The 26,073-nt window shown below is 39.9% G+C and overlaps 1 protein-coding gene across 2 annotated transcripts in view; it reads right to left on the minus strand.

Moving 5' to 3' along the window:
* Positions 1-26,073, minus strand: part of FGGY (FGGY carbohydrate kinase domain containing) — a 134,551-nt gene that overhangs the window by 45,625 nt on the left and 62,853 nt on the right. For both annotated transcript variants that reach the window (XM_010582314.1, XM_010582313.1), the window contains 2 exons: positions 24,284-24,387; positions 931-1,038 (listed from right to left, as the gene is read on the minus strand). In XM_010582314.1, the coding sequence (XP_010580616.1) occupies positions 931-1,038; positions 24,284-24,387 (212 nt within the window). The remainder of the gene's footprint in view (positions 1-930; positions 1,039-24,283; positions 24,388-26,073) is intronic.

Consider the following 26,073-nt stretch of genomic DNA (forward strand, 5'->3'; position numbering starts at 1 on the left):
TCACCAGGCTTTTAAAAAGGTGGGTGGTGCTAGGTCTGAGTAAGAGAGCAATTATGCCTGCAATTTGTGAAAGACCAAACCCACCTGTATGTTTGGTGAGCTTACAGAGAACACCCACAGGACTGGGCCCGCCTCCTGTAGTTTCCCAAGAGGAGCTTCCACCTCACCCCTAAGGGCAGTCAGTATTTCTACACACTGAGCAGGGAGACACACAGGCAGCTTTAGAAGCTTCCAGGGTTAAGCAGCCACTAAGGTCTTGCTGACACTTTTGGACTCAAGCCTAAATACTGTTTTATACAGCTAGCCTTTCTTTAAATTTGACATCAGTGTTTTAGTTCTGACTGCCTCCCTATAAATAAAAAAATTCATTTTTAGAGAATGCAGTGTGGTTTTAATATTTATTGATAAATTAACCTAATATAGTTACGACTCTTTGCACTCAAGGAAAGAACTGAGGTGACAATATATGCAGCATCTATCTAGACAGGATAACATGTTAATATATTACTATTCTGTCCAGACAATACATCTTTCATTTATGCCCATCAATGAGCACAATTGTTCTATATAACACAATGTGTATCATTTTCTTTATCTCAAAGTCTATCTCAGCCTCCTGCTAAAATAAAGAATGAATGCCTATTTGCCTATAAAATAATAATAATAATCATCACCACCATCACAAAAGGAGGAGATGCACTTAGTACTCTGCCTCATATATAATCCCCTATCGGTATGCAAATGAACAGTTTGTAAGAGACAAAACAATCAACTAATTGTTTATTACTTTCAGCAGCATGGTATCTCTTATGATCTTACGGAGGTGTTTCAGGCAGAGCTCTGCCTGAATTGACAGTGAAACTATCCCGAATGACAGCACTTATGGCAGACCTCCCACCTTGGAGACCGTTTGTGTCTCCGAACGCTTACCAGTTTTCCTGTAGCACTTTGACCTCCCTCATTCAACCACAATCCAGGCACCATTGCAGAGAAATAAGGTCCCCAAACCCCAGGCACAAAAATGGGTGTTTCACTGACCTGGAAAAGCAAGAGAAAGCTCTAATGAATCAAACTACTTGTCAAAGTAGGTACTTCACAACTAATGTTTGGCAGCTATTATAGTCCAATACCGAAAATGATTCCTGTTCCTCTACCGGAGTTACCAATATGAGTGGAAATGTATAGGTAGAGATTTACTCTAAGGAGAAGGTGGAGAAATATGTCCCCCATTTGCATCATTTTTAGATGATGTGACGCAGCTGCAGCTACTGATTGCACAACTGCCCCCACTCACTCCCATTTACACAACAGCTGGGTCTGGCCATGCAGAAAGTAAGAAATTTCAGGAACAGGAACTGTGTTTTACAGGGAGAGAGAAACTGCCTCGTTTCTGTAGAAAAACACATTCCTTAGAATGAACAGTTGGATACAACACTCTACTTGACTAACATCAGAAAATAAGCCAATGTAATCAGCAGCCGGTGTTTATAGAGGACTCATCCTCTGTGTTTTCAGAGTTAAGAATCGAGATGGAATCCTGCTGACAGAGGACAGTGAGGTCCCTCAAGATCTGCTGTCGACTCCTGAGGCTTGAAGCAAAACCCCAAGCTCCGGTGCTCTTACAGCGCTATCAGGAGAGTTAGGTGCCTTGGGTGCAAGCTGCAAAGCTGGGCTGGGCAAAAAGCGATTTGCTTGTGTTAGCCAACAGGAAACATTTGCCTGGGTAAACATTAGATTCTGCCCCTTACTTAAGGTTAGCTTTACACAAACCACTCCTTCCTTCACACCTGTGAGCCCTTTCATCAAGGCAGATATCTAAGCACTATCTTCCAGAAACTGAACAGGACTGTATGCTACCGCTTGCATACAAATATACCACCCACATATACAGTGATATCCTGCTCCTGTGCTGTATTTCAGTGGTTAGACCACTCAGGATGTGGGAGACACTGGTTCATGTCCTTTCTCTGCTTCAGAAGATGCAAATTACCAGTTTATAAGGGTGGAGGGCATTTCCTTCCTCTTACAAAGCTGTTCCGCTTTCAATAGACTACACAGACTTTCTAGACTTTCTTTCTGGTTCAGAAAGAAAGCCTAAGGAGGTACGCTATCTAGGCTAGCAAGTAAGGCACAGCACACGACAGGGAATGGGGCAGTGGAACTTGGGTCCTAGTACTTTCTACAAAGCCTAGTTATGTATTCTGCACTGGTTGAACACATATAATTCTTGCAGCAGGGGTTGGAGAAGACAGGTCATCCAGCCCCAGGCAGGCTACCTGCTCCTCTTGGAAGCATGATTCATGTTTTCTCTTCCAGGACCAACAGAGGTATATACATTTGAGATATACGTAGCCATGATTTCACTGGGAAAAGAGAATGGCAGTGCAGTCCTACACGATCACAAGACGCATGAACGCACTTCCCCCTAGTCCGTGTTAGTGGGATGGCTAAATCTGCAACTGTTGTTCTCTAGAAGGTGAGAAGTGCTCCAAGAGGAGGAAACAAGAGAATTCCTTAACAAAGTAAGTCTGTATGTTTGCAATTCTGGAACAGCAAAAAAGCGAGGTCTTAGTCAATGGGACAATGTTATTTTGTATTTAGACCTTGCTCTTCATTAGCAAAATTCTAGACTCATTGAAGGATGCTTAAAGATTGCTATTGATTTCAATAAGGCCCGCATTTCACGTCAAAATAGTTTTGAGGAGGAGCAATTAAAAATTCAGGCCTGTTCCTGGTAAACTTGATGCACATTCTCCCTATATTTAAACAGGCCAAACTTTAAAGACAGTTTTTGCTAGCAACTAGGGAATATGCTCCAAGATGCAGTTTACTGGCATTTGTGCATCACACATGTTTAGTAAATACACCAGCAGGGAGGTTTCTGCACAAACAATAGTCTGTTCAAGCCATAAACTTACATTACAGCTGATTCTTGTCATGAAGTTAAGTAGGAAAACAAAACAACAAAAACTGGTTTCTCAAAACACACCCCTACGGTGTCAAGCCATCCTGATTTCTCTTAGGAACACATCTAACAAATACCAGAATCCTGCTCAGTTCTCCCCTATCAGCTCTAATGCGTTGACTTACTTTCGCTAAAGATGTATGCATGCACATGTGTCTGTGTGTCTGCACAAGATTTTGGCTGACTAAACCCATTAAAGAGCAAGAATAGCTGCACTGAATTTAAAAAGGCATTTATGACTCCAAGTGGACGAAGCTACGTCAAAAACATTGCAAAGACATTTGGTTTTGTTTTGTTTTCTCTTAAAACTACAAATTAATACAGCTTTGAGTTTTCAACACCTCTATGGGGCAAGCCTTCTTTTACAATTTCAATAACAAAATGAAGTGCAACAGAAAGCAAATCCTAAAATAACCTGATTTTTAGACCAATTCCACATCACTGACCTTACTGAGAACACAGCATAAGGTCAAAATTCCCAGTTAGTATCTGCTCCAAACTAGTGATGGAAGAGTGCTGAGAACCCAGACATCCCATCTCATTCCCATCCTACAGCTGTGGACACAACACATGTCTCTACAGGTGGGAAGGAACATTTAGGGCAGAGGGGCCTGGGTTTTTGAAGTCTGATCTCAAAATATTTTTGATGCAGCAAACTTTGCAGTACTCCGTACTCTACTGTGATTTCTGAAGAAAGAATCTAGCTATACCAGATGTATCAAGCTTAAAATCCAACTGCTACGTAGTCTGAAGAAACCAAATCGTCTAAGGGTATTAAAGGCACAAAGATGCTTTGTGAAATCAGGGAAGTTCTAAACATCATGAAGGACAATACAGTTTTTTAAAAAAACAGAAGAACAAATCCTTCTTCTATCATTAGTCCACAATTTACCAAATTGTCCTGTATGTCTGATAACACAAAAAGGTTTAGATTGATTAAAAGACCATACTCTCTCTGGAGCCAGTACTCCTGGCCTAGCATTTTGGACACCCACAGGAATTTGCCAGGACAGGATATTTCCGTGCTGGCTCTTCTCAAATTACACTTGAGACTTACATATCATTTTACTACTGAAGTACTGTTTGTACACATTCCAGCAAACTTTCAACACATAAACAGAGCAAACGAGCGAGCTGCGCGTCCCCACACTGATGAATATAGCCAGTGAGGTACTAGGTTATCATTTTATTCTGCTGTGGGAACTTTTAACTGGAATAAAGAACATTGGCTATCATGCTGGGCTTTATTGATACCTCATATGGCACCATCAGATTTCCTATTTCCTCCTTCCACTTAAAGAGTTTAATTCGCATTTTGCAGACTCTGGGTTTTGATGCACGTGGAAAGTGAGAAAACTGGGAAATAACATACTCCCCAAAACAGACACGCAACCTTTGAGAAGCAACAGGGTGAATATTCTTCCGTAGATATATGCGTAAGAAATAGCAAATGGTTTCCATTTCCCCTCCTTGAAATATTTGGACGATGCTTAAGTTTTTCAAGCCATGCAGCAGCTGGCATTTTTATTTTCATAATAAAAAGTCCAAATTCTGTTTGAATATACATACCACCCAATCCCACTAAAACACATGACTAGACATAAACGTAAGGTTGGAGAAATAGTGCAAAGCTTGCCACAGAACCCAGAAGATAAGCACAATTTGCCAGAGTCAGAGCTATTTTTGTTACACTAATACCATGTCGTTTTCATAGCTTTCTATTGCCTTCAGACATTCTTAGGATGATATAGGAGGATCAATGTGGTGTCATTATTTTTTTTCCTTTAATGAGCTTAAGAAAATCCTTAATCTTTTTAGTAGAAAAACAACATCTGTTTTAGATTTATGGGCAATTGATTTTTATTTTTAAAGCAAATAGGAGATGTCATCCTTCTTTGAAAGTTAAAATATGAATTCAAAGGGAGCCTCAGATTTTCTGCCTTCTATTTAACTTAAATTCATCCTGTGACACATTCCTATTGTGAGGCATAGTAACGTTTATTATTTTTTACATATAGTGAAACTGAAACACAGAGAGGATATCCTCTGCTAGATGTTAGAATGATCTCTGCACAACAATCATTGCAGCAGGAATTTGAAGATGGGAGATGAGAAGAATCTGAACCTATTCACACTTTGAGTTATAAGCAGCTTCTATAAATATTTCAGTTGAACATATTCACACGGAGACTATTGCCCTCATCTGTGATGATGCTTACTTACAGAAGTATTATACTCGGACGAGCAATTCCATCTCACAGTTATTCTATCTGTGGATGGCGAAGAACCCTTTTGTGCAGGAAAATGTCACCTTTCCATGTCTCCCCAACACGCACATTCCTGCTTGCTCAGCCCATCATTTCAGATGAGATGAGCATTAAGCAGTTCCAAGATTCCTTTGAAGGGAAAAAGAGTTCACCACCTTCTGAAAGGGAGAAGAAGGGGAAAAAAGTTCTGTCTGGGAGAATTTAACCTCAGTGTGGGCTTTATAAAAGATCATACTAATATGTAAGATATGTAAACATTATAGAGCAATCAGAAACAAATGAAATGATTAATTCAGTTTAACAATATTCAGCTGTGGTGCAACTGCCAGAAGGCACTTTTTGTTATGAATAGATCATTTGGATGAGTTACAGACCAGATTTCAACCCTGGCGTGTGCTAGGAAAATCAATGTCAAACTATCTAAGATCAGAAGGTATCAGCAGTACATCTGGCAGCCCACAGAAATGAAAAATGTCTTTAAAATACATAATGCTATATAGAACTAAGCTAAAGTATGAAATGACCTGCTTAAATGGCACTAATACGAGATCTGTAACGTATTTAATTTAGTTTAGCCCTTCCCACTTGCCTCTCCCGCTAGAACAAAAACAGGCAAAAAAATCCACCTCTATTGTAAAAGTCTACATGGAAAACAGCACGACTTACCACTTATAGCCTAACTTAACAGCTCATGTAAGTGAACCAGACAACTCAGTGCCTTTAATCCAAACTAAGTTCAGCTTTCAGAGCTGTCATTTGGTACAATGAGTAGAACAGAACACAGACCTTCACAGACGAGAATCACCTAGGCATACAGCCATCCCATAAAATGAGCAAGTTGCAATGTGAGATTTATTTTACTTAGCTTTGTTCTGCTAGACTAGCTATAATGATCAGGCACATGCTTGTGTTTCCTCCTCAGTTTTATGTAAATGTTACGGCAATCAGAGACAAGATAAAATAAAACATACCACACTGGTGAGAGCAGTTTTATGGAAGTATGAATTTCAGCAGAATTTTCTTCCTTAGTTGACACCATCTGCTTCTGGTGTAGGCTTACATAAATTCCTTACAATAATACTATCAGAGAATTTGGTTATTACCTGAAAAGTAAATCTTTATATTAACAAGATATACTGGTATATATCCATCATCTTCCATTTTCATTTCTGCTTCCTAATATTGGGCCTCTGATATCTGGCAGCATTCTAGTGTCGCTATCAGATTCTTTATTTACTTGCAGTATGCCATAGAGAGAGAAAATCAAATTTCTGTGGAACTATTCTTGACTTACACTCACTTACATGGAAGCAAAATTAAGCCTTCATTCTACTGTCACAACTTTTTTAGAGTAACCATCTGCTAATGAGAAGGTAGGTTGGAAAATTTGTTTGAAAATCACCTCAGTTATCAGCTTCTATAGCCAGAAATTCAGAATAACAGCTGCTTTTGTTAGGCTAAGGCAGGTATGAAAAAAGATATAAGATATTAATGGAGAGTAGGGAAAGAAACAAGGAAAAGCACCATATCAGTCACCAACTAATAAATGCTCTTTACAGTTCTGGACTTTGATCATTGACAAGTCAAATACTTTCATTAACTTCTCTGCTGACTTTTAACTTTCAAAGTTTCTGACTGACTGTGGATTGAGAATACTGACATTCATTCAATTCAGGGGGTTTACATTGATGCATAAGATCCTGTATTAAGAAAACTGTATCATTTTGCTTCTGCTGACAGATGGGTCTTATATAGCTATTCGACCACAACTCTCTGACAAAGAATGAAAGAGATTCATAAAAAAAGGAGAGAATTCAAAGGGAAACCCAAGAATGTTTCATTTCTAGGTTTCTGGTTCAAACTTAGGTCATAGCAATAGCTACTGAATGTGTGATTTAATAACAGCACTTTCTGGTGGCATATATATTAACTGGGCGGAGTTGGGGCATGCAATTGTATTTTCAGCGAACTGATGCCTACTCTAAAATTGCCATCCTGGCATTATTTCTCAAGCACTAAATGGGTTTAAAACTAAGCTTCCCCTTAACTCTGGAGGCAAGTCTTTAGATTAAGCCTACGGTGAGTACAGTCAGCTTCTTAAAATATATTTATTATTAGCAGTAATTACAAATTAAACACATAACAGCATTCAAGCTTTACCCTGATGTAAAATATAAAGAAAACAAGGTCTTGGAATGCAAGAAATGTACTTCAGAACACAAAGGAAATTAAAAATTATTAATATTCCAATTCCTATAGGTCATATACCACCAGTAATTCATTTGATTATATTTTAAGCTTATGTCCCCTGGCCATCATCGGTTTGCTATGTAGTTGCATAGCTTGTGGTGGCAAGTCACATAGCTCTCTTCCATGTGACAGGTTGGCATCCCCTGGGCCATCCACAGTGACAGACTTGCTCTGCAATGATACTAAGACTAGGCCACAAAAATTTTTGCACAGAGCTAACTTTATCCCACTGGAAGCTTGAAAGTTACTTGAGCGACAACAAAATAGATACAGAACATGGACTTTGGGATTCTGCCTGAACACACCCATCCACAGATGATTTTGGTAATCTGTTTACATGCAGTTGAAGAATTCTGGTTTATGTGATGAAATCACTTTCACAAATGCCTTGCTGAATATGTGCTCCATCATTTGTTGCCAAGGCTATGTCACAGGTTTACCAAACCCAGAGACCTGGGAAGTTACTAAACCTTAGAAGCTCCCATTTAGTTATGAGAATGGCAACAGAATGAATCAAAGCAAAACAAAATTGTCCAACTATCTCTATCGAGGTTGTGCAACAACAAAAAAAATTCAAAGAAAGACATCAGGCAATATTTTTGCGGTATAAGATACTGTAAGATAAGATTTCTGACTATGGAGCCAGGCAAGGTTGAAAGAGACAGACAGAAAGGCAGATATCATCCAAACCAGAAAAAATCATGCAAGAGAATCAAAGGGTTCTGGGCACTGCCCAGAGCATAAACTTATGGCCAGAGAGTGGCCTGTGGTAGGAAAGTTGAAACAGACACATGTATTCAATATTATTTTTTTGCCCAAGTTGGTTTCTGTTATGTTGGCTGTAGTAAAGACATGTTTTTATGTCACTCGTGTCCCCTCACTGCTGTTAGTCTCAGGAGAGGTGAGTGTAAATGGTGACTGCTCACAGGACTGGAGCTCTGGCAGAGGTGTATGTGCCTACGTAGTTCTCAGGGCCTGAAGCAATCGGCCTGAGGGGTCTCGGAGGAGAGTTTACACCCAGAAAATGTAATTGAGCAGCTGAGAGAGAAGACACTGATATTGCTTATTTACACACCACAATAACATTAAGAACATAGGTCCACCACATTCCAGTCCAGCAGTTCAGCAAGGTTCCAAGTGCAGCAGACCCACAAAGGAGATGTATGACAATATTTAAACAAAGACCTTTTTGATTTTGCTGCTTATTCTGCACTTGGTAATATCACAAACTTGTATGACAAAAATCAAACCAATCACAGCCACAATAACACCCTTAAGTAAAAATTACAGGAATTAGAAACATACAGAGTATGCATCAAAATGCAGACTGGGATCTGAAATTTCTGATGATGATTTGGAGCTCGTATTCCAGTTCAATCCCTGCTTTAGTTATTTTCTGGGAAAAACTTTCAGTACAACCTAAAACTAGAATTCACAGATGAATTCTTAAGGGCTACCGTTACCTCTTATTCCAAATAGTAACCCTTATGAGAAGGGCAAATGTGAATGACACGCATGCAGAACTATTTCTAATTTTCTAAATTTTCCATAAAACATTAACTGGTCTACAAACTACAGACCAAACAAGGTATGTGATTAATGCCCAGTAAAGAAACCACACTCCCAGGGCAACTTGATTGCCTCATCTCTGAAAATATTTCAGGTGAGTTATGCAATGGGACTATATACCGCACAACCTGGCTTTATATCTAATAAGAATTAACTAGAGGAAAACTTCACTGGGATTATTAAACATTTCCACTGTGAGATTTTTATTCAAGGCTAAATAAGGAAAGGTATTGGAAAAATTTTAAATCTTGTAATTTTGAATGGAAGAATATGTTGCATCACATTAATATTAGTTATTCAACTTGTACTTAATTTATGTTTATGGGTATAAAGAGAAATTCATCTGGACCAAGTGCTTCCAGCCTTGGAAGCCAAAGCTTCAACTTGTACAAACCAGTATATTAACCATCAACTTCCATGGAAATATGTTGATTTTTACTGTCTGTAGATCGAGGCTAACACTTGTATTTAGACACTTCAGTAAGTACTCTGATTTTCAAAAAAGCCAAAGACCCACATTTCCCATTGATTTCTGGCTCAAGAACTTAAAACATGAAGCCAGCTGTTAGGGATCCAAACGTGGACTGGGGCACCTACCCTTAGAAAGTATGTTGGCCCTAGTCTTTTAGTGTCTATAATTAAGAACGCTAGCAAATATCCATACAGGTGAGAGATACCTCTTCAAAAGAGGGACAGTAGACACTTAGATACAGAAGAAGAAGAAAGAAATCTGCCTGCTTCTGCATGTTCATGTTCTTCATTTCCTAAAAGTAGGGAACAAAAGAGTTCTTGAAGACAGCTCCTGCAGTCAGTGCTTTGCCTCTAAGAACACCACACTAGCTCCTTAAGCACGCTTCAAAAACTGAGAACTGGACATGACTTTACTAGACATGCTCCTCAGCAAGGAGGATGACCACATACTGAGATGTTTACTGCTTGAAAACTAATCTACCAGCAGAAACTGTAAGGCAGTGTTTGGGGGTTTCCCCCTGATCCCAGAGGATCCTGGTTCTTAAAAGAGTTAAACACATCAGTTAAAATGTTGCTTAAAAGTGACAACAACAAAAAAATCAAATTTAGCGGGGAAAAAAACCCCCACAAACCTGTTTTATTCAGCTGTATTTTATTTTACCTTTTAAAATGCAACAGATCAGGCCCTTGCCAAGAGCAGGGAGTGCAAGAGGTCACAGGCTGCACTTGTATAAGCAGCTTTTCTGGAGGTCTGCCACCAGAAGCCAGTTTGAAGTTGCATTTCTGAGAAAACCTTCTGACAACGGATGCTATGGGCCTTAACTAACTCACTGTACTCCTTATCAGAGCAACAGACCCCTCTACAAGGCAGCCCATTTTTAGATAGCAGCCAGGTCCAGCCTCTTCATCTGAGCTGACTGTGGGCATTTTATGCTTTTTTTCAATATGCTGCATCAGTTTTCAGCCAATGATATGTATGGTATTAGTATGTCTTAGGGTACAGCCGCATGAATAAATTATTATGGGCAAAACTAGGAGGTCAGTTGCCCAGCAAAACCACCTCTATTCATCATCTTTCTGTGGTGTATCGTGTGACAGATCCCAGGGACCTCGCACATTCCACAGGAAACCAGGGCCAGGAGTGCTAATGCAGAGTTGCTGAGATCGTGCAAATATACACTATAGATTACTCAGATAATTTCTTCGTCTGCCTGTACTCTTATTACTGGAGTACCCACTCTGGTTTTGTTCTGTCCTCGTGAGGAGAAAATTAATTGGAAATGTTTAATACATGGTACTGAAATCCAAACAATATACGATACTTAGCCACCAAACTCTCACAAGGCTACCAGCCTTGCCTTGTAGCTCCTTCCCATTCAAACAAATCTTCTCCTACCTGTACATATGGAGCCTGTCCCTTCATGTACTTTTTGATAAAAGTGTAAGAGAGAGACTACAACCTATATTCTCATTATCTCTCTATGTCGTAATAAAGGAGTTGTGAGGAGGATTAGAGATATCACAAACACATGATCTATGACCCACTGTTTAAAAGCAGATGATGCACTATGGAAAAAAGGTGCAAGGAAGCGTTAGGAGATGCAGTGCATCTCTCAGCCACCTCATCTTATCTTTACCCAGGAGCACTCTGGCCACACAAGCTGAGAAAGCCACACCTGAATAATGTGTTCTTCAAGTCATGTTTCAATCGTTTGCTGAAATTTGCCTGCTGTTTGCAAAAGATGAGAGCTGTAACAGGACATGAGCGTTTGGAAGCTGGCCACTTAAAAGCAGAAGCTAGAAGAGGAGCATGGCTTAATGGTATCCGTATCAGGAGCATTAAGTAATCACCCTACCATGCTACCTGTAGCCACTTGTGAGACAAACAATTAGAGAGGGGAAATACAAAAATCAATGTTCTGGAACAGACAGAAACTTCTCAACCTTCTATGAGATCCACAGAGAGCTGGCAGATTTCTGCCAGTGATCTCCTGACCATTGAGTGATGACTTTACAGACCCACTGCGAGCAGCAGACCTTCATGTTTGCATTCATGTGGGTAATCCACCCATGAAGCACTAAAAAAACCTCTGAGTCATATATATGAATCAGGTTCACTAACATCATATGTGATGGAAGAGAATGGCAGCTTGGGGTTAGGTAGCTCTACCATCTTGGAAGTTGGATCCCCAGACTCCTGTTATAAAGACGCAAGTCCTGAATACTGTTCAGGTAAAACCAACTAACAGAAAATCTGAGCAGTAAGATCTATCATTCGAATTGAGCAACAGGCAAAAAGATCGAGATGGTAGAGAAGTACTCCTGAGACCAATGGGCTGGGGATGCTGCTTGCGATCCAACAGATGATCTTCTAAAAAGATATCATAAACTAAAAGGTGTTAGAGGGGTAGATGTAGTCATTTCCTTTGTAGAAGAATGACGCTGTTTTCTCTGTAGAAAGAAGAGTTTTATGAGGAACTGTAAGACGGTTGAGACACCAGACCCAAGAACTGAGAACCATCCCCAGAGAGGGGCTGGAGCAAGTGGATCAAACAGCTTCTGTATCAGTACAAGGAGAGGGCAGGAGGGTCTAGAGAGTAGTTTCAGATTAAGTTAGGTCATTCAGAGTCATATATGAGATAGGTCTCCGGAAGATCACAACGGGAGCAGAGAGAAGTCTAAGCACAGCATCCGCCTCTAGAACTGTCCCTGGGTTTGCTCTCCCCACACACAGAAAAACAATACCAGTGTCCTCAACAGAAAATTTGCACCCCTGTAAGTTTTTATTCCTCGGGTGTGAGGTTAACCTCCTGTGTTTATTCCAGGAAGCAAACTTGGAACTAAGCCTGGGACAACTTGAGAGTTTCAGCCCTGGAAGAAGTTAAGTAAGAAGTAATTCATGGGTAATCATTCCAGACGCATTCAGTGTCCACCATTTCCATCTGCCTAAATCAGAGATGCAAGAACTTCAAATGCCTTATCAGGGACCCTGACCGAATGCTCAGCTTTGAAACAAAACCTTTAAACTAGATGAATTTTGACGGTTCCAAGCTTGAACGTTCACATATATTTACTTCTGCCTTTTATCAGTATCCATTAACACTAAGCATATTTTATGTTTCGGCTTGGGAAAGTATACAACAGGCACATAGTAGCATATAATCCTTCTCTTTGTATTCCCAAAGGTCAAGGTCTCTTACATAAATTGGCAAAAAAAGACCTTTAATCTGTTAAATTGTTTTCAAGATCCAAAACAGAAAAAAAGCGCCCGCATCTGTGATGGGATTCAGAAGCTTTTTGCTAAGCACTTAAGCATGAGCGGTTCTGCATTGATTTATTTTATTGTTTTATTTAGTGAAATGTCTGGATACAGATATACAGATTAACCTTTCTTTTTTTGCTCATATTTACTGTGTCGCCTTCCTTGAAATGGGAACTACAAGTGTTTTGATAAATGGACTGAAAGGTTGTCTGGTTACACCATAGCTTCTGCTGTGTCCTCTGCTGAAATGCTATTATGTACCCTTCTAAAGCAATGCTGCTCCATGACTCACAGCAGCTACTTCTGTGCTTCTCATAACAATAGCTCACTGGGGATATAGGGCCTCAAACAATTTATACCACCCATTTATTTTTACTTCTCTTCCAATGATAGATACTCACTGTCACAAAATGCCAGTTTATGTGAAGATTATAAATCTTCCAGCACAGACAACTAACTGCAGGCCATTTTAAATATGCACTTTATAACATTACAATTTGCTGCTATGCTAAATTAAATTCCTCAAAGCTCATCACAATATGAACTAACTCCTCTCAACGTTTAAAAAAAAAAAAAAAGGCAAAAAGTCAAACCAAAGATCCATACAGCCTGCTAACCTGTTGTTCACCGTGGCCAGTAACAGATGGCTTAGGGAAGAGCATAGGAACAGGGTAAACATAAAATAATTCTTCCCCAGAATGTCCTCCCAGACTCCAGTGAGTTGAGGTTCAAGCAAATTTCTGTTATTACTTCCAACCAACACAAGAAACTTAGTCTTCAAAAGTGATGGTCTGAGATTGCAAACAAAGCACATTTTTCATGAAAGTTAGCAATCTCTCAGTAAAAAGCTCCATGTGCATTAGAAAAGAAACTTACTATAATGCTGACTTGTAAATCAGTATAAATCTTTTACAAGAACATTGGAGTTTTTTAAGTGTCTCAGAATTATTCCTTTAGCTCAGCAGCTTCAACTTTAGTTCTGGTTCCTAAACAAAGACGCCTCAGAAACCACTTGCAGCACTCTCTTATTTTAGGAGACTAGTGAGACCTCATCGCAACCTGAAAGGTTAGGAACTGTGCACATGGAACAGCTGTGTCACAAATACTGGTGGATGCACCTCACTCACCAGATACAAAAACAACTCCACCTCCAAATGCTACTTAGGAAAATCCCACCAAGCCTCCCAGCCAAACCCTGTGTAGTCCAAGGCAGGCCCAGTCCTTGTCACTGTGGCTAGAAGACAGCAGTGCGACACGCTGGGCCAGCACAGAAACAGAGGGTCTCCATAAGAGGTTTCTAGCACTGACCTTTTCCCAAAGAGCTGATGGCAGAATTGTGAACTGTAGGAAGATGTGAGCTATCCTGTCTCATACCCCTTCCTGGAGATTGTATCGTAAGATCCTTGTCTTCTGTTGAGAAGTATTTTCATAGTTATACATAATATGCATGCTAAGTAGTCCAAGTCTTGATAACCCCAATCCAGTCAACTCATTGTTATCACATGTTGACAGTCCTGAAGAACTTGGAGCTTAGTAGCTGATGTGACAGAAATTCCAAGGCAAGGGTGGGAAAGAAAGCTCAGATGTGACATTTGAACAAGAAACTCAAGGGGGTTTTGCATGTAGGTATTACTCCTAACCTTATTATTATTTATGGGGGAGAATTATTCTTCAAAACCTGCAGCTCTTACTGCAATCAATGGAAAATATCAAGGGAAACCAGAATCCTTTCAAATGAGGTCTGGTGTATTTATCTAGTCTGGATGCCCTTCCCACATACCTTAAGGCCTTCCTTATTTATTTATTGCATAAACCAGTTCATTTTAGAGATTTATTTTCCTTTTTCACCATTAGGTAAGTATTCCTTCTGTATTAGTGAAAGCCACTACCAACAATAGTATCATCTTTGCAGGTAAAATAAATCTTCTGCAATACCCCTGAGTTACTGTAAGCAGATTTACATTATATGGGATATGCTATCACACACTATTTTAAACATATTTTTAAACATTTGAATAACTAAATGGGTAAATCCTGAGAACCTTACTTGGTGTTTATTCAGCCCTTACTTACTGAGACAAACTCCCAAGGACAGAGTAAACACTGAGAGAGGACCTCAGGCCTTCACCCACAGTTATAAACAATGAACTCAGCATAAACTGTGATTCCCGGCTGACGCTGGGGAAAAAGCAGCAGCTAATGCCTCTCCTCATTTTGCTTCCAGAATGATTATATGAGAAGAGATTTACTTTCTCCCTAATAAAACTTGCCCCATCTAAGATCTTTCCCCACCTACGCTGGAGCAGCAAGAGGAAACTTAGATGAAGAACTACTGATTCATGACAGGCTGAATAAAATTGAAAATAGAGGAAAAAACCTTAGTAAGAGGCCTACTGCCCAAATACTGATGAAGTTTGCCTGACTGGGGGATCTGCCGCTGTTAAGAAAAGTAAAAAGATACTTAGAAATACCACTGCATCTATACCACCCTGGACCATGGAGTCCTTAATACCCAGCACTCACATATCACGCCTTTCATTAGAAAGATCTCTGTCTGCACAGCTTCAGTTTTATGCTCATATTGCAAGTGGGTAAACTAAGGGAAGGCAACAATCTGACAGAATTGTACAGCAAACCAGCAACACTAAACAAAATTGGGGATTTTGACCCCAAATTCCACACTACTCCTTGCAAGTATGGCTAATTCCAAAATTTTAAAACAGAAAACTATTAAGTTGTTTTTCATACAATTATTGTATTCCCTTGAAAATGCTACTTAATTATTTCAGGGCCCGGAGACAACCTAACTGATGATCAAGGATATCCCTTTTCATATCTCATTTCATTTGTATTTTAGTTATTCTTTTACAGTTCAGTTAAGTTCTTGTAAGAAAAGGAGCACAAAAAGGAAGTCCTTTTTGTTCACCATGAGATCTAGACACATAGAATAAGCAGGCTGTTTAATAAATTCATGCCTTCTCACAAAAACAAGATAAACAAGGGATCTGGAAAGGCTATTCATTATACATAAATATGCTTGTGATCTGAGAGAAATCCCCTCTCCAGCTCTCCTCAGAACAGAACACTCCAGGAAGACACTCAGGTTTGCTCAAGACTGTGGGCTTCAGGCTAAAACATTCTTCTGGGTCTAGAGAGGAGCAATCAGAATTGGTTAGTTTGCAGCATTGATGAGAGTGTTGTACCTGTCAAATCTGATATCATCACTTCAAAGAATACAGAAAAAGAAAGATAAAAGTCTTCTGTTAAAGAGCCACTGCTGCTGCTGGACTTCCATGAACAAAACCAAGAATAATGATACATAAAGAATGAATCAAAATTAAGTTGCTTTACCCTGTCCCCTACAATGGACTGATGCTATGCTATCTGAACATCAATGAAGGAAGACAATTTTATAACTTTCCTAGATACAGAATACAGAATACAATCCCCTTCCTGCAACAGAATAAACAAAATCCCCCAAACCCTATTAAAATATACAGCTGTTATAGTTAGGAAATAAAGGTGCAAGACCTGCTAACAGGTAACCTTCAATCCCACGCTGCTTTAAGTAGAGAGGCCCAAATTAGGCAGCCCAGTATTTCTGGCAGCCAGACCAGATAAATCTTACTAGTGTCAACATAAGTACATAAGACGCTCAGTCTCTCTTGCTCACTCTTTCTAAGGCAAAACATGGGAAAAGGAGCGAGGAACAGGAGAGGAGCCCTATTAGCAGTCAGACCTGGAAGAAGCCCAACATAAGCCTTTATATCCATTGTGCTTACACCAAACAGAAGAGAAAATCCAAGGAAGGAAGAAAACAGATCTCTGGTTTACACATCTTTTATCATATAGTGCAATATACTACTGCCTGTAGCGTGTAAATGCTATCATTTGAGAACACGGCAGAACTTTGCATCATACAAGGCAGAATTTCCAACTCAGATGTCACACACTCCCAAAGCACTGGATAGGTGGAGTCTGTGAAAGTAAAGACATAACAATTAAAAACCTACTAAACTATGAAGTGCCTCAGTCTCCCACCTAATAAAACTGGAATAACAGTTCCTACTCTCCTACCCCATTCATTCACTGTTTAAAAGAACCCCAAGACCACCAAAGAAAAGACACTGCAGAAAGGCTTAGTATTATAAATCCAACACCCTAATACATGGCTCTGTGTCACACAGGGTAGTTTGCAGTTAACTGCAGTATGGAAACCACCGCATGTGGGAATTTTCTAAGCAAGTGTTTTCACTGATGTCAGTGAGACGTCACTAGAATATCAGCCTATAGTCTCCAAGTAGAATATTTTTCAAAGCATTCACTCTGTCCACACCTATTCTTTGAGTCTTTGAACTCAAATGATCTGTCCACAAAAGGGAAGGAGAGTTGACTGCACTGTTTTCTGGACACGTTACTAAGCATTATCTAGTTTATGTGCAATAGAGATTGTATTGCTTTCAGCTACATTACCCTGAACAGGTTGATTACCAGCAAAGCGATGGTGTGCGAAACTTGGATGTCTCTGACAGGCATACACTAAACAGGAACGTCCTATTCTCCCAGTCACCAAGGCATACCTTGAGCTTTGAATTATGTCAGGCCAGGAACAAAGGAATCTTGCTCATAACAGAAACTTCTAATAACTCATTTACCAAGAAAGCCTCCCTTTCATCTCTGCCAAGCTTTAGGAAAGGCTGGGAGGCAAGCAGAAATAAACATTATACAGACTCACCACTGCTGGCTCTAAAGTAAACTCTCCAACTTCCTATTTACATTTCAAGATCTTAAGCTTTGTGGTTTACTAGTTCTGCAAGTAAGTGCTTTGGCTTTTGGAGGCTGCCTGCACATGATCTCCCACCACTACTGAAGTCTTCCTAGCTTTTATTAATATAATAAGGAGGTCAGAAAAGCAACAATCTTTTATATACCCTGCTAGCAGAAATATTTTACTTCTCGCCTTTTAAAAACAAAACAAAGCAAGCAAAGCGTACAATGTCAAATTAATGCCAGCAAAGGGGATATTACAGTTTCGTTTGTTTCTTTTTCAAACCAAGGATGCTAGAACATAGAATGAGACAGTCTCATTAAAGAAGGGCGTGGAGGATTTCTTTGAGGGACAAGTAGAAGGCGGTGGCAATTTTATGGCTATATAACCCTTCCAAGGCCATAGGCTGAAAAGGCACCTAAATAGGCTCTGTGACCTTTTCCTCGGAAGGCTAAATCCGTATACACTAAGGACGGGCAACCTGTAACAACAGTCGTGAAGTGAATGTGGTTTTCATTTCATGCAGCCCTCCCCGAATGTAAAACATCTTCATTAGCTGGGAAGTCAGCACTGTGACTGCTGCCAAATTCAATATATAAGCCGGCAGAACTGAGCTGAATGAGGACAGAGCAAGGGAGAGGTTCCTGCAATAGTAATTTATTTCTCCCATTTGAAAGACACTACCTCTGTGACTCATGTGCAGAACAGGCCTTACAGAAGAGCAGAATATTAAAAAACCAAGAGGGCAGGCGCTTATCAATTTCATAAAGCTCTCACAGAACATTTCAAAAACGTGTCCAGGCTGCCCTAGCTTCAGTAGTTTTGCCTTTATTTTTCTTCCTATTGCATTCCTCCCCCTTCTCCCCACTCGCCTGACCCTCCGAAACCCAGCCCCTTTCCCCTGGTCAGGAGAAGGACAAATTGCTGCCTTTGCTAAACCCTGGGTCACAGCCAGTTGGCACTCGGACACGTTGCCCTGGGCTTCTGGCCCTGTCCCCTCGGAGACTGCACGTTTCACGTCAGGGCTGCATGTGCAGCAGTGACTGAAGAGCGCGAGGCTGAAGTGCTGCACGCAGTCCTCCGACTCGCTCTCCAGAAACACACTGCTTAGTGCCATCCCACTAGATTAAATATAGCTGGCAAAGCAAGTACCAGCCTATTTAGTCCCTGCAAGTTTTCCCCTGATCACAGATGATTTCAAGCAGCTGAGGAGTCCCTGTGTGGTAATTACTCAGAACTCTGCTGCTTTAACAACGTGGCATGTTCTGAAGAGGAGACTCTCGTATCAGAGCCAAAATATACTGAATCCACTTGCTGGTCTGGCTCCCACTGAGATTACAGAGATCAGGCTATGAGAACACTTTGAGCCAGCATGTCTCTGCAGTCTCCACTCCAGGATGTACTGCAAAGGACACGTACTGTGCATGCTTTGGGGGTGGAAACGTGCTTTACACTCTATTTGTGTGAACAAAGCTGGCAGCTTGGGCGGATATTGTAGAGCAAAGAAGCTCTATTGTGTTTGCCAGTCATCACGAGAATCAAATGAACAAATTTAGAATAATCAAATTGGGCTGAAGTTCCTTTAGCAGAAAACAGGCAAAGACTAGTCAGGCTTGGTAAAAGAGAGTATGGGATATTCTTCCTGAAATAATCCATAGTAAACACTGGGAGAGCAAAATGATCTGCCCATTTTGCTGTTCGTGTCATTGCTCAAGCTCTGTCTTTTAGATCATGTAGTAAATCTGAAAAGATAGAAGATATAAATTACGTGTGCCTCTCCAATTTAAGAAATGACTAAATTATAAGCTTCAAACCACATACACATTATCAGCCAGGGAAAAAAGAATTGCGCACCAAGCCAGGTGAGTCAGTTCCCAATGACAAGTGTCAGAGTAGTAACAAAAACAGATGCAAAGGAAGAGACTCCATCTAAACCTGAAAAGATTCCCTGATAATCCCCCAAAAGAAGTTCAGAGCACAGAGAGCTGATAAAGAAGAAAGAATGGCTGAGGAAGCACACAGACCACATCACCAAAAGAAGACAGAAAAATCTATCTGAGACTCTGGATAGGAAGGAACACAAACCTTGTATATTTGGGACTCAAAATGCCAGCAAATTCACACCCCTCCTGCCTTGGTAGGCTGAAATCAAGCCAGACAATGTTCCCATTAGAAGCTGCCCTGGCTACTTCCTTCAGCTGTGAATCCAAAAAGGTGTTGGAGGAAGAATGACAAATATTTTCATAATGGAACAACTGTTCTGGGACAAGTGCAAAGCAGAACGCTGATCTCTAAGTGCGCCTAACTCACCACAAAACAGGCAGAAATAAAGAGTTTATACACATTTTATTAACAGGGCTATTTTATTCAATACGCATAAATAGCACATATCCTGTATGCATACAACATTAGCAAGGACCCCATACTGCAGACAACAAAAGAGAAGATGGGGCGTTGCAAAAGAAGATCCCTGCTCTCTCTCACAATGGACTTCAGTATTTCTGAAACTTGCAGTTCTGCATTCACATCATCCTTGTCCTCCATAAAAATCCCAGTCTGGGGGAAGAGGCACTATGCCCTAGTGACTCTGTAACCCTCAGCACTCTCAATTTTCCCCACTCCAGAACTACCATTTATTTCTGCTTACCATTTTAAATTACTTCAAATTCCTTTCACAACCTCCGGTTACCAAAACCCAGTCCCAGTCTGTTAGGTGTCACGTAAGTTTACTCAAACCTGTAGTCTCTTTGACAAAAACCTCCCAGTCTAATGAAACATTTTACTTTGAGGAAAAAAAGAAGTTTTATTATGTGAATTTAGTGCCCACAAGAAGAGTGATATGCTGATACCAGGTATGGGAAACTGCAAGATTTATCTACCAGAAAGAAGGAGTAGTACTGCTAGATCACTTGCTCCAAGGAATACTAGGAAATTTCTGTGTACAAGTACCCTGTCACACTGGTTGTTCATATTACTGTTTTGCTGTTTGCTATCTGGCACCTGTGAGTTAACTCAACTCGTGGTGGTTTTACACACCTACAAAATGGCAAGCATGCTTGTGTTCAGGACTGGGACAAGATAATACAGATATCTGTACCTGAAATCCCTCTGATCACATAAAACAAAGGATTTTTGAAAACTTTAAAATATCCCATAAAACCCATAAGACACTGGCAGGAAGACAAGCTTCTAGGGAAACCAATTACCTTATTCCCAGAAGTTAGGGCATGTCTGTTAGACCCTTGCAAACTACTAGTCAGGAATAACATGCAAGCTCCTATTTCAATGCCTCAAACCTGCTGCTATTTTACTGTGCAAAACTACTCACACATTTTGTGTAGTCGCCATGGCTACACAAGGAAAGTCTCCTAAGAGTTCCAAAACTAAATGTGGGTGCTGGAGCTTAGAGACCCTGTCTGCAAAGCACGATGACATGCAGCAGCCCACTCAGAAAAGTCAGCCACTGAGGATCCATCCATCACTTGAAAGGAATACCTACGATGCACAGCCGGATCAAAGCTACAGCAAATGAATCCCAGCCCTAAACTAAGAGACAACCCTTCACAAATAAAAGGACAGCTTATTTGCCATTACAAATGCAAATTCTGCCGATGACTTTTGCTAGGGCAAAGGAGGCAGCAGAGAATCATGTAAAATGAATAACTGTCCAAAAATATTCAGAAAACCATCTTTTCTTTTCTTTTTCCTCATGGATAATGGATGAGCCCTGAGGTGGCAGTGACTTTCAGCAACTACCAACTCAGACCTGGACTTGGATCAGTAACCTAATTACAACATGCTTTTCACTTCTTTCATGAGCTATTCAAGTATCTCAACAGAAACACAAAATGCTTTGTGTGTGTCTGATTACCCCAAACTGTCAGTGGTTAATTCCAAAAGTGTATCCTCACTTAAAAATGGTAGTTCTACCACAAATTAAACTATTATAGCCATGAGTAAAATTAGGTTCCACATTTGTACTTTCTAAAATATCAAAGGCATGATTAGCAAAGTCTTTTGTTCAAGATCTCTAGAGTCCTTGAGGTAATGAAAACTGGGTCATGGAGTAGTTTCTCTTAAAGTAAATGCTGTGTTCAAGCAATACCTGCTTCTGTGACTCATGGAGTATTTGGTCTAGAGAATGGAAATACTGTACCGACACACATACACCAATAGTACCCCTGCCCTCACCAAAAAAGGAGGAAGGGAGGGGGGAAGAAAGGCACAGCAGATGATCCGAACAGTTTCCTGTTACGATCCCTTGAAAGAAATCCAACCATACTTTCACCCTGCTTTCTGTTTTCTGAATTTCTCCTGACAGTTGGCTCTTTCGTTTGCCAGAACCACAACAAAGGACGGCCTTGAGTTTCCACACAGGCCATTTTCTCCCTCTCTCGTCTCTGATCATCTCACAAAGGTATTATTGTTGCTGGCTCACTGGGGCTCAGTGCACCTGAGGCAGATCAAAGGCACTTTTTAATGCCCGCCTGACCACACAGGTCTCTCTCCCACTGCATTAAATTAAACTCGATGATTAATCTCTGTAGCCCTGAGGGTCCCTTGGTGCACACGGAGAGAGAAAATATATATTTCTATCAAAACACAAGTATAATATACTTTCATTTTATAGCCCTAATTAAAAAAAGGAACAGCTAATTTCAGCCAAATGCAGCTGCATATAGGTCTCATTAAAACACAAATACAACTGCTCTGTGTGCTCTGCATTCACTTCATACAGTCTATGCAGGTAATAGATAAAAGAACAGTAAACCAAAGTCCTTTCACAGATTAAATCCAGAGAAGTTTAGAATTTGCTTATTGTCTGCTGGCTAGAGATTGTTATACCTCTGAGCAGATGAGTGAAGGAAGCAGTTAAGGAAATGATTATAAAATGCTGAGTAGTTACATTTAAATAAAAATCTAGCCAAAAACTACGCAAGTATCTATTCCTGAGTTTGCACTCAAGTGATTAAAAGAGCCTTAAAAGGTTCTACCTTATCTATGGTGTACAGTGTCTGTATGACTTTGGGGTTGCTTTAATGACAGAACACAGCATTGATTAACATCAGCATGGACTTTATCATGTCACTTTTGTTACATTTGCATATTTAATGGAGCCGTATCTCTCACGGTTGTGAAGTATGCACACAAAAAGTGCCGTGAAAGTGTATACTGATATGCCATGCTCTAGTTTGGGAAGCAAAACAAACTATAGCTGTGAATTGGGTCTATGTTATAACTTACCAATATACATATATTAAAAATTAATAAATAACCACACACATGTCCTTCTCCAGGGCTAGTTATATTAAAGGAATAAGTTAGAGCCAGCTGGCACATTTCCAGCTGCTCAACATTGCCCTTAGACCTTCTGGGGAAACTGTCTGCGAGCTCCTCAGCTCATTTCAGTCCAGTATTATGTCTCTATTAACCCAACTCATTTTAACAATTTCAACTAACTCAGCTAAATGAAATGGGTTAGGAAGAGTTCACACAAACAGCTGCTTCTGAAAGGGCAGAAACCTCCATCAAAAACCTGGAAATAATAAAAGTAGTGGCAAGCTCGAAAGGTGACTTCTTCCCCTGGAGCCGGTATTTGCAGGATGCCCTACCTGCCCTGTCACAGAAAAAGAGATGCCAATGTAATTTTTCAGAAACAGAGTAAGCTAAGAGTGGTGGAGTTGGAGGTTTGAAACTCTTGTGTAGGGAGGAATTCAAATATATTCCACTTGGTCTACAGGATTTAAGCTTTCGTTAAATGCCGTGCTTCACAATACTAGGATTATTCACATCTTTAAATTCAATTATGTGCTAAAATGCTTTGCTGAACTACAATCCATGTTACAAGATCACCATTTATTCGTGCTCAAGATCACCATGTATTCATGCTGTTACTACAAAGACAACTTAACTTACTGTTAAGCCTGACATTTTATTATCAGCTTCCTTTCTTTTACTCTACTGGAGATCACTCTCCATGAAGCATGTCAGTCCTTTCTAAAAACCTCTAGCAATCCCATTGCCATTTGCTCATTTTGGAAAAATCCAAGTTATAATCAGTCTAAATTTAAGACTGAAATGAGTTTTAAATAAAAAATGTGGCAGAAAAGGGTACTTATCTAAATGGAATGCTTTCAGACTCATACATTTTAAAAAGGTATAAATTTCAAAAGCAGACACTAAATTTTAATTGCAATCTCAGAAAAAGCTTTTGTATTAATTCACTGAGAAAAATTAGCAAAGTGAAAATTGCTTATTGGGGGGGTTCTTTCTTTTTAGTCATGATATGTATCATAATTCTATACAACATGGCAACTTTCAGAGGTAGAAGGATTTATATTGATTAAGTGAAGAGGTGGGGGAGAAGGGCTGTGACTGAAGACATGCACTTCTCCAAAGACACTATTCTGTAACACATTAGTGACAAGCTTGTCACGGATAACTCAAGCTCAGAGTCTTTGGCTCAGATTTCAGGCTGCTCTTTAAGCCACTCTAGCATCGTGGTTTTTACTTACCATGTCATTTTTCAGTATTGATTTCTACTACTGTTAAAGTTCTTGCTTGATAGCAAATGCATGGTAATATATAATTAATATCCAAAGGTAAAGATAAGAGTTACCAGAAAAAATTCAAGGAAAAAGAAAAGGGTGAGAAGGACAAAGGTCATTTTTTCCCTTCAAAAACATTAGTTAGTATATTCTGTACAAATTAGGACTATGCATACAACCTACCCCCATGTGGCATGAAGATGTTCCACAGATCATCGCAACTCGGGCTGTAATTGGCTGGTTCTCACATGGCAGGTTATGTCCTTTCACATCTGCTCCAATTACTCCTATTAAAATAAAATTAAAATTCTATTTTAAAGAAGAGCAAGCCAACCCTCACAAAACACAGCTTTTCTGCACACAAATAATTGCCGAGTATCTCACACCACTGTCACAAAACAAAAAAGTCAACTTAGTCAATAAGCAAAGTTATTTTATCAGATCTAATTAAAATGTATTTTTATTCCTGATACGTGAGGACACAAGATGATTTCTTCTATGTTCATGTTTATCATCATAATTTTTAAATGTTATTTTGACTATAACCTGACTTTTATTCTCTTAGGTAGTACGCTAACATGCAGACTAAAAGACTGCCCTGTTGTGAAAGGCAGTACAGTAGACTGCAGATATGTTTATTTGTTCACAGTTTATCATGCATATACCGTATGATGTGTTCTGTCAGGGGATGAGTTGGAGAAAGGGGTAATTTGGCAGGAGACTGGAAGGCTGCCAGTTTTGTTGTCTTGACTGCTGCTGCTCTTCTGTCCATGTCAGACAGAACCATCTAAAGGAAGAGAGATTACTGCTTCCCTTAGAGGAACTATGCTTGGCTCTTAGGAGCTTCTGCGTGCAGGACAGGACAGGACGGAGGACAAACTCAGCAAGCACTCAGCCTGCAGCAGAAACATATACCCAGGAGATGCCAGAGAGGAGCCAGGAGCTTGCTTACAGAATGGGGCAGACCTACAGCCAAGCTTCAGCATGCATTATGTCCTGCTTAATTCACTTAAGGGGAGGCTGAAGTGGAAATCCTGCCCTCTCCTCCTCCTCTCCTAGGCTGCATTCTTGCACCACATTGTGCTGCACCCAGCAAAATGCAGCAGCCCAACAAGTAATATTCTTTTGTTTGTCTTTTTTTTTCTTGAGCATTACCTTTCAACTGGCAAACTGGTCACTAGACTGTGCATCTGCATTGCGCAGTCTGGTGACCAGTTTGCCAATCCTGCTAAAAAAAAATAAAGCTTTCTCCTCGCTGTAGAAGGAATATGAAAGCATTTGCTGGACACTGTGAAAGATGCCAAGTGTAACTGGCTGGTTAGTATGCGACATTTCATTAACACCTTCTTGTTTAGGTCACCACTGCAAGATTCTGTTATTAAATCGGTCTGTTGAGGTTTGTCTTATCGTGGTTGCCATGGTTATCATGGTATTATCATTGTTGGAAGTTACCTAAATAATCAGAAAATTAAGGTCTAAAACTGTACAGTCTTTAAAAATCTACCCTTACATCCCTTTACCCTAGCTGGCTTGTAACTATGTATAGCATAGCTGTCACACACAGAGTTTATTTGTAAGGAACAAAAGAAAGCTGCAAGTATGGCTCTACCTCTTATGCTTTATTTTTCACTGCTCAAACACAGACATGCATGATTTCATATTAAGAATTTTGGATAGGGTTCTCTAAAAGGCAATTTCCTGTACTAGGCAACACTATTAGAATTTCTTAAAGGAGCTAAAAATATTGTTCACACTTCAGAGGGAAATCTATTAAACTGAATTGTCAGCGTATGTCACAAATGTATTTTCATAAATACAAAATTGAAGAGCCTCATGTTTAGATTTTTTTAAATCACCAAGAAAACATGCTTTCTGCAAAATACACATTCTGGGCCTTTGAAATCAGTGGGATTTTGTCAGTGGCTTTACTAGTGTTTAGAGTTGCTAGAGTCTTCCTATTTGTGATTAATTGA

Source organism: Haliaeetus leucocephalus, unplaced genomic scaffold (assembly GCF_000737465.1).
Source record: "Haliaeetus leucocephalus isolate CR32 unplaced genomic scaffold, Haliaeetus_leucocephalus-4.0 Scaffold848, whole genome shotgun sequence".
In the NCBI taxonomy this organism is placed as follows: Eukaryota; Metazoa; Chordata; class Aves; order Accipitriformes; family Accipitridae; genus Haliaeetus; species Haliaeetus leucocephalus.